Below are 16739 nucleotides of genomic sequence, written 5' to 3' on the forward strand. Positions count from 1 at the left end.
ATAGATACATTATTTGAAATTGTCAGTATCTTTTCAGGGCAAGAAGAACAGATTATTGTGGGCCCCGTAGTTACTACGAGCAGAAATTATCGTGGGAAACACAATCAAAGAAAGTTTAAATAGGAGATTGTCTTTTTTGAAGGCCTTATGGAAGACTATGTGGTATTAGCGAAAGACGTTACCTGATCGGAGATTATAATCATACAAAATACAATTAACTTTGCTAAAAATTGGCTATACGCAATAAAGCTGATATTGGCAATGAAGTTATTGATAAATATGCGTGTGTTTATTAATAGTGTTTGTTTAAAAATGCTAGGGAAACTAGTTAAATAAATTAACAGATGTATAAAGAATGTTTTATTTTAATTAGTCACCGACTCCTAAATTGGTAACCAGTATATACGTATTATATTAAAAAAAATTGGTTTTTAGTGTATTTCTACTGTATATTAATAAAAATATTAGCTTATTGCACTCCTTCTCCATATAAAACTTAGCTGCCAATTTTAATAAATTAAAACTTACAAGTCCCTTAGAGACTTATAACATCGACGGATTGCATGTGACTTCATTATGGAACAATCACAAAGGCGGAATAACGATGCGACGTACTGTAAGTCGAAATACTCTAAGTTCATAAACTCGAGACAAGATATCCCGTTATAGTTATATTTTATTCAAATTCAGTACCTGATGTTTGGACATTGATAGTTGACAAATATACAAATCATTGGAACCTATCCACTTAAAATTAAATACGAAAGATAACAAATCCACAACTTTGTAAAATTGATTAAAACACAATGCGATCAGAAAGGATATTACAAAGTTTAAAACTGGAATAACAATTTACTATCTTCTAAGATTTGTGTTTAACTTGAAAAAGAAATCTCTTGACCGGTACAAATTTCAAATTAATCACAAAATGTCATCGAATGAATTCTCTATCGGAAATGTTTCCAATACCACGCTTGAACGAGCAAGTTTAATTTCTTATGAAAATATTTCAATGATTTTTAGTCCTTAATAATGTTGTTTAAAGTGCTTACATTTGCTTCCGTTTGTTATTTTATGTTAAAATGTTAAGTATCGTTTTTATTAAAGATGATTATTTTATTTTCAAGTTTCGAAATCTTAAGTGATAATGCGAGAATTCTTAGTATATATACGGTTCAAAATTAAATAGGCAAAGTTATTTTGATTACAGTATGTGTATGTAGCAGAAGGATAGTCGGAGGTAAATTTACACCTTATGAGAAGCAATACATGGTAAGTGCTCGTTAATATGATTATTATACATAATTAATTTGATAATTTAGATAGATGTCAAATAGCCAGGTTTTAAATTTCACTGAATTGTTAAATTTAAGACCTAGACTGCCTCGATGGCGTAGTTGTATTGCGTGCGCAGTACGATCACCGCTCTGAGGTCTTGGATTCGAATCCCGGGTTGGACAAAGCGATATGGAGTATTTATGTTCTATAACAGCACGGGATCTAGAATTAATACCCGATAAGGCGACAGGCTCGCCCCTTTTCATATCATTGGATAGATCATACCAAGTGCAAATAGTGCGGCCTCGATACACCTGTGCCATCCCTTCGAGGATAAAGGCGTGACGTGTGTGTTTTTTATGGTTAAATTTACTAAAATTAGAGTAAATAAACGTTCAACGATATTTCAAACACGGCTAATGAAAGCGTTTATTTGCCGTTTTAATTTATTTATATTTAATTCAAGCGTTGATTCAGTCCACATTTCGCGAAAACCGAGGAAAATAATATTGTACAAACTGCCCGTTATTTTACATCTAAAAGTTTTATTGGTTCAGTTTGGCCTAAAATTTAATAAAAGTAAAAAAAACAAACACAGAAAACCATACCTAACTTATTTTTATGAAATGAATATAATATATTTTTGGCTAATTGGCCCAGTAATACGGATTGGAATAAATGTTATAGATATATGTAGTCACTGTTGTGTTCTAGTTGAAATAACATTGCAGACAGTGTAACTATTGGACATAATAAAACTTAACATCTCATGTCTCAGATTGGCGAGCGCAGTGTAAACCAAATAATACTTTGTCATTCAAAGTGTTGGATGCTGTTCCTACTGTTTATGGGCGGTCGTATCGCTTACCATCAGGCGAATATTCGAAGCAATCATTCAAAGCAATAAAAAAATGATATAAATTATAGGTCTTGGAGAGTTTTGTTGAACAGTAAAGTATCACACTTAGATTAATTGCGAGTTCATTAATTAATTGCGATAATGAATTTAACATTAAAATTAAAAAGGAGAAATCATTACAAAATAAGATATCGAAAATTAAAAAAAAAACTTAATTATACTTATCCAAACTTATTTTATTCTATAAGATTATCAAGCTATTATTATTTACAGGTATACTTCGTTAAATCAGAACTGACTAAATCAGTAGATTCTGGGCGCGACATTGGAGACTCCTGGTTATGTGGAGGTGCAATAGTATCGCCTACCCAGATATTGACGGCAGCTGCTTGCCTCCTAGAGTATAAAAAGATTTACGCCATAGCTGGTTACAGGAGATACATCAGAACATACGACCTTGAGAGAGATCAGTGCACCAAGAGATGGAAACAACGTGTTGTTAAAACGTGCGTCCCGAAAGGTCAATTCGTGTTTATGTTGGAATTAATGTTTGTGAATATTTATTTATTTATTTTTATTTATTTATACATATATTATAACACCATAACAGTTGAAACCAATGCGATGTTATACAGATTTAATTTTAACAATCTACTTCAACACATCTATGAGCCATTTCAGTGAATTCTGACAGGTTACATATAAATGTATCCAAGTTCTGAGATATAGTATTAAGCAATCGTATGGCCCGTGACAAGGGCGCAAACCTTAGAATATTTGTTCGCGGTGTTTGAAGGCGGAACAGTGGTAGGTGGCGCCGAGTGCTGACGTATATGAATATGTGTCAACGTTTGACTAAAGTGTGGTTACGTTGGCCATTCTTTCACCAACCGCCGTTACCCTTTGATCGAGTAGTAGTTAGAGTTTACTTCATGCCCTTTTCCTTTTCAGAGTTAGGCAAAGGTGTAATACACCCACATTTTGCTAGCTATTTTAGGTGCCATTTATGGGGCATATTTCCAGACTCCGCGCCAATACCGAGTATAAAAAATCTGTATCCCCTTTTAAAGTACACATCATTTTCATTTGCGACCAACACTAGATTTACAATTTAGTAAAAAACATTTTGGTGGTTTTACATTTTCAAAAAGACTTAAAGTTGATTTTTAAAGAATTTTTTCATAATTCTTTGCTTATTCCTATTCTTAACTTGTGCGCTGTTATTTTATGGAACGGATGCTGAAGGCCATTTGTTCGGGAGGATCTTAAGTTATTTTTACTGCAACTCTTTTCAATTGATTTTCTGTTACCTAATTAGCTACTGTAACATTTTTATTATAAGTACTGTTCCATTTCGTTTTAAACAGCTTATAAATTTGACCACTCCAAGCCTATTCATTGGCTGAGCATGGATGTCGGTGTTGCCACTGTGGAAAAACCCTACAACTTCTCAGACTTGACCTACCGCCTTCATTGTCACTATACGCCGGCGCCAGTGAAAATATTATACGAAGAAGTGTACCAAGCAGAGGGCATTGATGTTCTTATGTTAGGATGGGGGCATGTTAGAGCACGACAGGTGAATTTATTTGTATCATGTTTAATAACTATATTTTCTCGTAGCTTAGTTTAGGTTTGAAACCCTTCTCCAAATTAAAGTCCTATAGTGCTTGTTTTTCAGAATTAAATAAACACAAGACTATATTAATCTACATCTAAGACTATGGGTACTGAGCAAGTATGGTGCTAAGTGAAATAAAGAAGTAACTTTTGGAAATAATTACTTTTTCCTAAACTAACAAGTTTCAAATTATTATTTATTTATTTATGTCTGTTCGTTCTATTTTGCAAAACACTGTTACAATGTTGATGCGATTTTCACTAGTAAAAAGCAAGTTAAAATTAGAATTTGACGTAATAATTAGTACGTAAGTAAATTAACTATTGTAGAATTTTACCTTTGTAACATTAATTTTCAGGTTCACAATATAAATGATCTGAATTCGCCGTACTTGCGTGAGGCGTCGGGGAAGATTCAGGCAAAAAGCTATTGTCGATCGAAATTGCCTACACAGTTAATATCGGAGGAACTCATTAACAAATATCTGATTTGCGTACACAATAAGGGGAAAATAGGAGGCGGTGGTGAACTATTAGTACGCGGAGAAACAAATAATGCTGAGTGTGCGAGAAGAAATATGGACCCAAGTGACCCTAGGGTAAGTAGGAGTGGCATAACATTTGTCAACTTAAAATTATTACTGTGGCCTGCTAGAGCAAGCGCTATCAATATCCCAAAAACAGTAAAGTAATTCTTCATTAATCGCAATTCTGGTACATACAAAGACTCACCAGAGACAAACAAATATTTACAAAAAAATTTAAAAAAATGTATGATATATCTTATTCGTGAATGGTAGTATATCTTGTGTAAAGGGAAATATACTATTTATTAAGCCTTATAATATCATTTCTTTTAGTGCGCTAACACTACTCTCGACGAATATGACTATTATGATTTTAGAAGACACAGTAATCGAACTGATGGATTTGAAGCAAAAAGACAGCTAAACGCATCCTTTGAAAAATTCTTATATACAAGGAGGCAAGGGATTTGTCAGGTACAACATATTTTTTTATATAATTATATCGTAATAAACGTGACCTTTATAAATTGACCTCACTAATTAATGATGGTGTTGATAACAGTAATATAAATTTAGTAATTCTTCATAATTACAAATTCCAATTCCTTACATTATACGAAGACAAAAGGCGCGAGGAAGTGTGTGTACCTATATTGAAGGACTGATAAATACTTAGATATGTATCGACAAGCGCAGCCTTGGACGTCCACAAGGTGAATAGACAACCTGAAAAAGTTCACAGGAACTTTGCTGCAGACCGCTTCTAACAAGTTGTTTTCTTTGGAGAAGGTCTATGATCAGCAGTAGACTTACTGTGAGTGCTTGATGATTATAAGACTGATGAGTTACAGAATGATCATGGCGGGCCACTTATAACTTGGGTAGGGAAAGAAGAAGTGCTAATTGGAATTGCTCTCACTGGACTACTAAGTGACACTTACGAATGTATCGGCCCATTTATATTCACTAGTGCTTATTGCGCGAGCCACATTATCCAGTGCCTGCTTCTTACTGATTCTGAAGAGTAAGTGATGTACCAATATCCCTTATACAAAATATTACACGCGTCGTGAACCATTTACGATGCGCGTGCCCACTTAAATCATGCACAATACGTAGCCCCTTCCCGGTTGTGTTTTTACTATTACCAGAAAATACAGAATAAACGTAAAAAAGTTGAATGTGTCACTTATGTTTATCCAACTTTAAATATGTTTAGATAAATCTATATTCTATCTATCTAGATGTAATATAAATCTTTATATATATTTAACCTATATCTTTTAGACGAGACAAAATGGCAGAGGAAGAAGGTTACCAAATTGAAGAAGTTGAAATCGAATGGGAGGATTTAACACGAAACAGGTATGCTTGATACTCACGATGTAATATTTTACAAGAACTAATTTAGATTGGTCAGATATTGTGCTTATTGCTGTGAAGCATTATTGATGAACATAAAACATTTACTCATACGCCAGTGGACTATCATGACCCCACTCCGCTTACCGTCGGGTGCAGTAGTCACTCTGCTGTGCCCGTATTTAAAAACTGTTGCCATAATAACAAAATATATAAAAATAATTAGAACAACTTCATACATATTTATTGCCGACAAATAAAATCTAATTGCGAAGCTCTGCTTTTATGAACCTACCGCTTTTGCTTTCAGCATATTCGATATAAATAATGTTCTGGGAAACAGTCCTTTCAAATTTTATAAATTATTTATTGCTTTCCAGAAATACTCCAGAACCAGGTTTCAAAACGCAACAAAACAAGCCAGGGAAGCAAACAACACACATGCAACAAAAACACGCACAATATGTTATGACGAAACAAACTAAAAAACAACCACGACAGAAGATTCAACCAAAAACGCAATCAAACGTTTCGACAGGCCCACAAAGTTATGTTCGATATAAACAGATAAAACCCATTAATTTTGAATATAGCAAAGCACCCCCAATATTAAGGAATTTAGAACCTAAACAAAATCAGCTGTATTATATTTCGGCACAACAACAATCTTATGTAAAATCGCAACCACTTGCAATACCACCTGAATTAATATCACAACTGTATGTACCTTTGGAACATTCTAATGTTGTGTCGCATACGCGTCTTCCTTGGCCACCAGAAAAAAATATAGCTTTTAATAAAGCCACAGATAGCTACTACGCGAAAATAAGGAATGTCGGTTTTTGATACAATTTAAGTTTTAATTATTTTTGTATTTTTAACGATAAAATATAAATGTTATAATCAGTGTTTTTTTTTTACATCACTATAGCAAAGTTCAAATAAGTTAATATTTAATAGTTGTGAACTAGATGTGTATCTAACTGTCTAATGCTAGGTGTTATACAAAAAACTAAAAAAATAAATATTAAAAGCAAAAAAAAATATGATGCATGTAAGGAAGTCACCATGAACAATTTTAGTGTTGCTAGAGAATAATTTATTACTTATTTCATCGGAAAAAATAAAGCTGCGAAATCATATTCTTACTCTACACCATAAAGATTCACTTTAAGCCATATTAAAAACCTTGAAAACTCATATAAATGCACGGACAGAAACACAGCGTGGTTAGGAACATAATTTTAAAACAATATAAGTAACTCAGTGCTATAATAATAACTAAGCAGTGGACGACGACATGCTGATTGATTGATAACTAACTGAATAATTGTATGATTAATAATAATTATATCGATTCCGAGGCGTAATCATCTTTCGTCAGTCGACATTCTATTTGAATGGAGTGGAGTGGGATCACTTTGCCGTGCATGAAAAAAAATATAATAACAGATGCTGTCGCCAAATTTCTCTTCACATATGTGCTCAGAAACATATCCACGTTAGTATGTAAACTTTAACAATTTCGCTTGGGAATGCAAAATAAATACCAGACAGCAGTGCGAAGGTTTAATGTGGTTTTTGGGTTGGAAAGACTTTTCTTGTGCCCGAATTAACTAGAAGTAAGGGTCTTTACAGACCGAAGATATTGTCTCGAGACTCCGCAGCGCTTGAAGTACATTAATAATTCTCAGGAGATCTTCCTTTTGCAGTCACTAACTGCAGTTGGGTGTGGCGTCTTCAACAGCGAGATAAAATGATTTATTACTAAGAACTTATGGTTTAATTTTGCAGAAACACCTCTCCCGTATTCATGACACGGAGTGCATTTTTAATATCGGTACTCGCGAAACGTATGTCCGTACATGCATTTATTAAGATTTGGTTTATCATGAATATAATTTACGTTATTCAACTTTGACTTATTTTTCCTTTATTGTCTACTAATCTGCATCTTTGGGGTAAACTCTTTTAGTACGGACTCTTTTATCACTTTAAGAACACGCTTAATAATTTAATACTTAATAGATTTTAGTAGTCAAAATATGAAAATTTTTCCCACACACATCAGTATTTTTAAATACTTATTATATTGAAACAATTAATATTGTACGATGGTACGTCTTTGTTGCCAATATAAAATGATTTATGGTTGCTTTCTGAGAGCGGTGATAGTTTTAAATGCACTTCTATCCTTAATTGTATCCAAGATTAATTACATAAAGATACCAACTTGCGGATCGAGGAACCACAACTCAAAGAAACTGTCTATGTGCTGTTTCAGACCCGTATGTTTCTTAAATGTGGAAGGCGAATGTCGTTGCGAATTTTCTATTACATTGAGAATTTGTGATGAACAAAGTTATATACGTAGAAAAGGTGCTAACACTTTATAGCGCTAGTTGGTTGTACGTAGTTTGTTGTTATATTACCTTCTCAATATGACATTATTGAGGGTTAAGCATTATTTTATATAAAATTGAGCCACTATATCCCATAATGAAGCCCGTAATATTTCTGCCGAATACGTAAAATAAATAGCGTTGTTTAAATGTTTAGATAAATACATTCGCATCATCCATCAAAATGAACCGAATGTAAGTAAAAAGACTTTATTATTATTTGTATGTATAGGTCGAAAACATGGGCAAGAAACTTTTTATTAAATATTTTATCTTGTAAATATTCGTAATAGGTTGTCGACTGTCTTATGAAAAAATAGTAGGCGAGTTTTGTTTTGACATTATATAATTTATAATAGAATACGATTATACGACACTTATTACTTGCGATATTATAGTACGATTTTTTTCCCTCAAAACCTATACTAGTATATAAAGCTAGGACTTGTTTGTTAGAACGCGCTAATCCCAGGAACTACTAAAGTGATTTTGATAATGGTTTCACTAATAGGTAGCTACACTACTTCTGAATGCTATAGGCTACTTTTTGTCCCGGAAAACATGAAGCGGGACTTTTATCTCGGAAAAACATTTTCACGCGTGTAGAGCCGCGAACAAAATCTAGTTTACAATATTTAATAAATATTAACTTCAATGTACACACCTATTGACATATATATTTATTTAATATTGCTAAAAACAATCAGAACTTTAACACTGGCTGTACTCTTTTTCAATTAAAATACTTCGAGGGGTTCGTTTGTTAGTAAGGGATAGCGAAAATTAATACATTTTTGAGCTATTTGTTTATTTACAAAGAATTTCTCATAAGCCTTACATGAAAACGCTATGGAAACCAGGTCCCTTGGAAGATTTTTCTTTGTTCTATATTAATATAATAATATATTATTTGTATGTAAGGTTAACCGAGAGATCTGTTTAAAAAAGGTGTTCAATGTTGGATTCTCGTCCTAAATATATTTCTCAAAATAAATATAGGAAACGAAATCGGTAATAAGAAATATTTGTACGGTATTTTGTCCCTGAGTTGTATCTGTCTTTTTGTTGGTGTTAACACATTCGTCTATTAAATAATATAAAGAATTAATGTATTAAACAAATAAAAAAACAACAGTCAAGACAGAAAAAAATTTAATTTAAAATATATGATTTTATTTTTTTACCTGATTTTAGTATCTACAATCAACATCTAGACATTTCTACCTTTCTTATCTGTGCATGAAATAAGAAGGGAAAATGGATCACACTTAAATTTTATATTCATACGTAATGACCGATAAGTTAAAAAAGTAGCTAACACAAGGATACACAGTACATACAAGCTGGGAAACTTTTTAAAAAACTTTTTCGAAGTTTACTCCGTTATTTATCATTCTTTTGCACATATTTTTATTATTCACATGTAAGGATGAACTGCCGAGTGTTTAAAAAAGTTCCTCGATTAAAAATATGTACTGTGTATATAATATAACAAAAAAATATATAACAAAATTATATAATATCAGCCCTGTATTATATACTATCCCACTGTTGGGCACGGACCTCCTCTACTACTGAGAGGGAATAGGCCTTAAGTCCACCACGGTGGCTTAGTAGGGGTTGATAGACTTCACACACCCTCGAAAATTCCTATAGAGAATTTCTCAGGTATGCAGGTTTCCTCACGATGTTTTCCTTCACCGTTAAAGCAAGCGATAATCCACAAATAATACACACATAATTCTCAGAAAAGTTAGAGGTGTGTGCCCTTGGGATTTGAACCTGCGGACATTCGTCTCGGCAGTCCGTTCCACAACCAACTAGGCTATCGCCGCTTTTTTATAACAAAATTACGACATATTTATTATAACAACTAAAGAGCTCTTTAACATTTAAAGTGTTTACAATTAGTTAGTTTTATTTTAGTTTTCCAAAAGAAACTGGTCGAAAGTCTATTTCAATTATCTAGAAATACACTTTCATTCGATAATTGCGTTCTTTAAAATCCAGATTACAATTTGAGGAACAATAACACAGACTGGCACAAAAACTTCATCGCTACCTGAAAAGTAAAAAGAAGAATAAATGTATCTGCTTCCAATTCCCTAATTGATAGGATACTGTCAAAGCGTTTACGTAGCGGATGTAAGAGCTTTTAGCGCGAACTATCGACGCTCTTTGAATACAACAAAGGACTTGCTTCGTATCAATAATGATGGGAAGTTGAAAAAATCTCAAGTTTCACATTCAAAAGGTAATGGTACTCTTATGAGCATTAAAACGGTGTTTCAATAATTGCTAATTTCTTATATTCTTGTATTAACACCTCGTTGGCTCATTATTACAATATCCTGTGTTGTAAAAATATGGTTAAAAAATTAAGTTTATAAAATTAAATCAGACATAATTAATGGTTCCTCCTTAATTTACTTTTCGGGATTATTGCAAATTTTCACTGAATAAGAATTAGAAAAAATATATAATCCAATTTACAAATTGCTTGCTGGTGGTAGATATATTTTATATCCGTCCTGATAGCAACCACTTACACAAGATGTAAGAACCCGTTATTGTGGCCCGCGTAAGTATTTCGCGTTCTGTGTATATCCGTTTCCAACAGGCCGGCATAATTGTGTCAACTGCCGAGGGGTAATCAGCTCTCGACATTGTATTTTACCCCACTTGAAGCTACAACTTTCTTTGTATAATCAAACGTCTGAAATACTGTTTTCGTAACAGGAATATGATATTATAAAGTGGTATAGTAATTATGGTATAGAAATTGTAGATATAATTTTTAACACGTACTACAATATTCTGGAACTATTTCTCTAACCAGATCTTAATATGAATGAAAGAATTATCGATGATAGTACATATTGTTCCAAAATAATCGCAAACCATTCGATTCGAACCATATAGTCTTGAATTGTTCGTTTCGAATAGTATAGTCTTGAATTATTCGTTTTTTTACACCTCTGAATAAAAATGGACAAAGGTATCTAATATATGAACACGAACGATGAATTCGATTGACAAATATGATTTAAAAGAGCTGAATTTGATGGTTAGCCTATTAATAATGGGTACTTGTTCACGGTATAATTTCGGGGGTGGGCAGTGAAGCGTAACGTCATTGCTTATTCTGAACACATGTGCGTTTGAAACATTTCAACCATGGAGTGAGTGAGTTGTAGATAGACTTTGAAATTGGTTTGAGTGGAAATTACCTAGATTTGCGTGCCGAGTAATGTGCTAAATACTGATGTAAATTCTAAACTGTGAACACAATGCAGTGCGTTTGAAGCAGTTCATCCATAGAGACATCGAGTTGTTGATAGATGAAGTTGATTGATGTGAAAATTTGTGCGCTGTTAAATTTGTTCTAATAATGTAAATTCTAAGCAATTCATTTGTAGTGGACTAGTAATCTAAAGAAGATGCAAGCAATCTATTTAGATATTTTGGTATTTAGGTAAGCGTTAAAAGTTGTTGATATATTTTGTCGTGATTTTGAATCGCACATGTGTGTATTCTTTGTGAATTACGCTTGCTTTAACGGTGAAGGAAAACATCGTCAAGAAACCCGTATATCTCAGTAGTTCTTTATAGGAATTTTGAGGGTGTGTGAAGTTTACCAATCCGCACTAGGCCAGCGTGGTGGACTAAGGCCTAATCACTCTCAGTAATAGATGTGGCCCGTGCCCAGCAATGGGACATTATATAATACAGGGCCGATATTATTATTATATATTTGAATTACACTATGTCTTCCTCCATTTTCCTTTTCTGCTATTAGTATGTACGTGAACACAGTCGTGCTTAAAAAGTTTAACGTGATCTCTGTACAGTAATAAACAGCTATTTTTCAAAATCGCAGGGAATATCCAAATCACTGCCATTTATTTGATATCGGGGTAATTAACAGGGGCAACAAAAATCAGACATAATCCACTTAACATCGACAATAGTCTGGGTGTTTGTCTGAATAACTGAAAATAAATATCCACTACGACATGTACATACACTGATTGCTCAAACATGTCACGAAAATTTAAACCAAAATCATTGGTATGTATTTTCAATAGATAGTAATTGTAATTATTCGCTTTACGGGAAATTAAAAATAAAATGAAATAAAAAATGCATTACGGGGTTCATGTAATGAATTTTTTATTTCATTACGATACATGACGAAAGTCAATTATTTCGCTCCTTATAGAAAACTTTATTCAATATAGACCGTTTTAAAGCTGTCACAATGGGCATGGGCCTCCTCTACTACTGAGGGTTTCAATATTTTGATCCTAATCTATACTACTTATATATCATACAGCTGAAGAACTTGTTTGTTTGTTTGAACACAGTAATCTCAGGAACTACAAAACCGATTGAGATTTTTTTTATCATTAATAGGCAGCTACATTAGTTCTGAGTGCTATAGGCTACTTTTTATCCGAGGACAATATTTATCACGGATAAACTTTTTCACGCAGGAGGAACAGCATGCAAAAGCTATATGAAGTAAAAGTATTTTAATAGTGTTACTGTTTTATGATATAGGTATACTTTAGGTCGTTTCTAAATGGCTATATCACCTATCAATTGTATAATATCTATTTGGTAAATTAAAGATCAGGAGAAAGTGTTTCATATAAAAACAGTATAATTCTGTTAGCATAGACAAGTCTGGAATCTTTCATCTTGTCAGCTTAACCGACAAGATCTACAAATATTAGGACCTGGGTAGGTTGTAGGTTAGAACGCAAAACCTAGTTGATGTCTAACAATGACCCAATCCGAGTTTGTCCCTTAGAATCCTATTTTATTTACAAATCTCCCTTCTTCCAAATACAATGCGTGTAACATGGATGTAGGCTGACCAAAATATCTAAAGGAACGTGTTACGAATTAGAACGAGGCTATATTCTCTGCCGGACCCTACGGCTTTGACTATTAATCGAATCTAATTTATAGCATTATGAAAATAAGGGGTTATAATAAAAAAATACTTAACTCAAATATTTATAAATACAAGTAAGTATTTTTATTGAATCGAAAATATACGAAACATTCTTGTTAGATATTTCTTATACATTAGAAATTTAAAGACCAGGTTGATCTATTGCGATAAATATCATATATTATAGTTTTATTTATTTTATCTTCGTAATATATTATGTATACTCAACTAGAAAATATGCTCTATATTTCTTAAAAAGCAACAAAGGACAGTCACTAAATATAGCAGCATATTTCCGAAAATAACTTGGAATTTCGTACAATTTAGTCCCGTCAGTCAAAGGATATTGTCGCGGAGTATGCGAAATAACAGCTCGTCGCAATATTACTTTGGCTCCCCTTTGTCCGATTTATAGCAATAAGTTACTGTCAAAACAGTTTATAGGCAAATTTACACTGAAAGCAAATACGAAACTTTGATTAAAATTATTATACATATTTTATCCGAAATCAATGACACCATTTAACCTTATTACATAAAATCTAAGTTTACCAACTTTAAAGCGAAATATTTCCGTACCTTTATTTAACTTTGCCAAGCCGCTGTTTATGCGAACAAAAATTTGTTTTCGACGTCCGACCGACGTGAAGTTTATAAGAGAATGGAGTTGTGAACTTCAAAATGATTTAAATTCACATTAAAGTTGGGAAATAGCACATCCTTTTCATTTTGACGGACTTCTGTTATTAATAAATATAAGTTGTATCACACGCGGGAATCGTAACATTTAATCGGAAACGGGTAATTTTATAAAGATGGTAATTATCTGAGTATTTTGTGGGTTATTTACCGACTTCAAAAAAGGAGTTTCTGTATTTATATGTTTTTATGTACGTGAATTTCTAAAAAACTATTAATCTGATTTGAATGGGTTTTGCGTTATTTAAATGTATATTTTCAGGGAAGATTTTGATGTATTATGTGTATAATAATCATTAGAATTCGATGAAATCATCAGAGATAGACAAAGGAAGTATTTCATGACTAACAACGAATGATCCGCAATTGCTTCGATCGTATATCTAAGTATTGTTTAAACCTTTTCATAATTAACACAGAAAGATTAACAAATAAAACCTTTGAACTAAAATAAAAACGACTTCAAAAACTACTATACCTACACTAAAAATAATTTAACTTTATACATCTACGAACCTGAATTTTGTGGAGTCGGTAACTAATTAAAATTGGCTGCCAAGCTAACCAAATACACGAACAAATAGACGAATACGATGTTTAATTGAACTTAGCACTGACTCCAAATATAAAGTTAATGCATGTATATAAAGTAAAATTATTTTTGGATTGTAGTAGTTTTCGAAGTTGACTTTACTTTTTGTTATTTTGATAATACTATTAATCCTTATAAGATAACTTTTCTATGTATATCAATGTGTACCACAAGAGTGACCTTTGGGTCTTTTGAGGCTGAGAGTCCTAGGTTCGATTCCCAGATAAGACGGATTCGAGGGTGAAAGCCAGGTAGATGTTCAGTCGTGAAAAAAAAAAACAAATCGTTTCTATATTTTTGAAAAAATGTTGTTTTGCTGAATCTACAAATACAATAAGTGTATCTTTGATATTAAGCGCGGGCTAGACTAGATAGGTCAACTTAAATTGGTCGTTTAGTTTTATGAGGTAGTAGGTAAGAGTCTTAAACTTTTTGCATGTATTCTCATATTCAGATAAGCTAGATAAAGCAAGCACTTTCGATATTTGATACGCTTTCCACTTCCCTTCTTCACGCACGAGCTGACACTATAAATTTTCTTAAAGAAATCAATTTATCCGAAGGATCTGAGATCAATTTATTTTTTATGGACCTTTTTCCCTCCACCTTAATCTTAGTAATCTCGAGATCAGCGGTTGGTTTTATAGGAATCATAAGCTGGCCTGGTGACAACGTTTTGTCATCAAAAGTTTTTATGAAACTATAGAAATTTGTACATTTTCCAACTCTTTTTAAAGGGGCATGACAAAGTGATTCTATTGCACTTGATAGTAAGTAGAGTGGGGTCTAATGGTATGTCGACTGACGAGGGATGATTACCCCTCGGCAGTAAAAAGTAATAAATATTTAAACTAATAATTCAAGAAACACGGTTACAAAATAAACTTGGTTGAATTTAAACAAAATTTCATAAAAAGCATTAGAATTATAAGCGGCGCTAGCCTAGTTGGGTGTGGAACGGACTGCCGAGACGAATGTCCGCAGGTTCAAATCCCAAGGGCACACACCTCTGACTTTTTTAAAATCATGTGTGTATTCTTTGTGAATTTATCGTTCGCTTTAACGGTGAAGGAAAACATCGTGAGGAAACCTGCACATCTGAGAAGTTCTCTATAGGAATTTCGAAGGTGTGTGAAGTCTACCAATCCGCACAAGCCAGCGTGGTGGACTAAGGCCTAATCCCTCTCAGTAGTAGAGGAGGCCCGTGCTCAGCAGTGGGCAAGTATATAATACAGGGCTGATATTATTATATTAGAATTATAAAGTTTTACGATATCATAAATCTTACCACCTATTGCTGCTTATTCTTATGAATCATAATTAATTTTCTGCTGATGCTAGGATACATTTTATATCCACCTGGATAGCGACATAGTGTCCCACATAAGTGCGTCGCGTTCCGGGATCAGTCTGTGTATATCCGGTTCCAACATGCCGGCATATTTGTGTCGACTGCCGAGGGGTAATCATCTCTCGTCAGTCGACATTCTAGTGGATCTAACTCCACTTACCATCAGGTGCAGTTGGGACACTTTACTGTGCACATATAAAAGAAAAAAAATGTTATTTGCGTCAATATTGTTTGCAGTGAGCTCGCATTATAAACGAATATGCTTGTTTTCGAGCAATCAAACTGTTTAATTTGTCATTGAAGCGATAAATTGTCCAAATAGAACACTGGTTGCACACCTATCATAATCGATTGGCTCTATATTAATTAGAGTTGATTAGGTAGTTGAAATATTCTGATGTTACCCAATAGCCGATTTCGATACATAGTAAAAAATAGTAACAAATTTTAGGCTGATGTGCTATCACGGCATCCACTTTTCGCTTATGTGTTCCGTCCCATGATGTGTTAGGAGGTGAGCCTATTTCCATATCGTACACAAATTCCTGACTCGGTGCTGATACTGAGCAAAAAAACCCAATATCATTTTGTCCGACCCGTGATTCGAACCTGGGTCAACTCGTAGAGAATTGTATCCTACCGCGCACGCTAAAGTACGCCTCCGAGGCAATCGAGGCTGTGAGGATTTTCAGTATTTTCATAATCTAGAAAGTAATTTAGGTAGTAATTACTGTAAGTTGTAACTTCCATAAAGTGGACGTTTTATTAAAAAAAATAATTTACCTCACAAATGAGGCAAAAGAAAATATGCATGTTTCCTCTATGTGCAAATTATTTCTATTATATAAAAAAAAAATAAAAGAAAGTACGTATTAAACATTATTACTGTATTTTAGAATTGAAGCAAAGGTTAAAATCTTAAAACATAAGTTCGACCTCAGGTAGTGGCAAGAATAGAAAATGATGAGTTATAGTTTCCAAGAACTACATTAACTCGAATAAATATAATAAAGTGGAAAAAGTTTTGATCATAACTCGCGAGTACTGAATGACAAACTAGGAAATCTTGTACCTATGAATTTTAAG

The 16739-nt window shown here is 33.2% G+C and overlaps 1 protein-coding gene across 1 annotated transcript; it reads left to right on the top strand.

The window, feature by feature from the left end:
* Positions 1-939: 939 nt before the first annotated feature.
* Positions 940-6553, top strand: LOC115443365. Its single transcript, XM_030168740.2, has 9 exons — positions 940-1084; positions 1211-1272; positions 2411-2657; positions 3505-3716; positions 4117-4356; positions 4618-4758; positions 5136-5308; positions 5572-5649; positions 6027-6553. Exons 1-9 carry the CDS (start codon positions 1033-1035, stop codon positions 6490-6492), a joined length of 1671 nt encoding a protein of 556 aa, XP_030024600.1. The 5' UTR covers positions 940-1032; the 3' UTR covers positions 6493-6553.
* The last annotated feature ends 10186 nt before the right edge of the window (positions 6554-16739 follow it).

The sequence above is a fragment of the Manduca sexta genome, chromosome 18 (genome assembly GCF_014839805.1).
Source record: "Manduca sexta isolate Smith_Timp_Sample1 chromosome 18, JHU_Msex_v1.0, whole genome shotgun sequence".
NCBI classification, from domain to species: Eukaryota; Metazoa; Arthropoda; class Insecta; order Lepidoptera; family Sphingidae; genus Manduca; species Manduca sexta.

Bases quoted from the DNA above. Each gene is read 5' to 3' on its own strand.
- LOC115443365 (XM_030168740.2), top strand. From the start codon at position 1,033: ATGTTGTTTAAAGTGCTTACATTTGCTTCCGTTTGTTATTTTATGTTA. The intron at 1,273-2,410 runs GTAAGTGCTCGT...TATTATTTACAG, and splicing joins CTTATGAGAAGCAATACATG to GTATACTTCGTTAAATCAGA. The intron at 4,759-5,135 runs GTACAACATATT...GATGAGTTACAG, and splicing joins GGAGGCAAGGGATTTGTCAG to AATGATCATGGCGGGCCACT.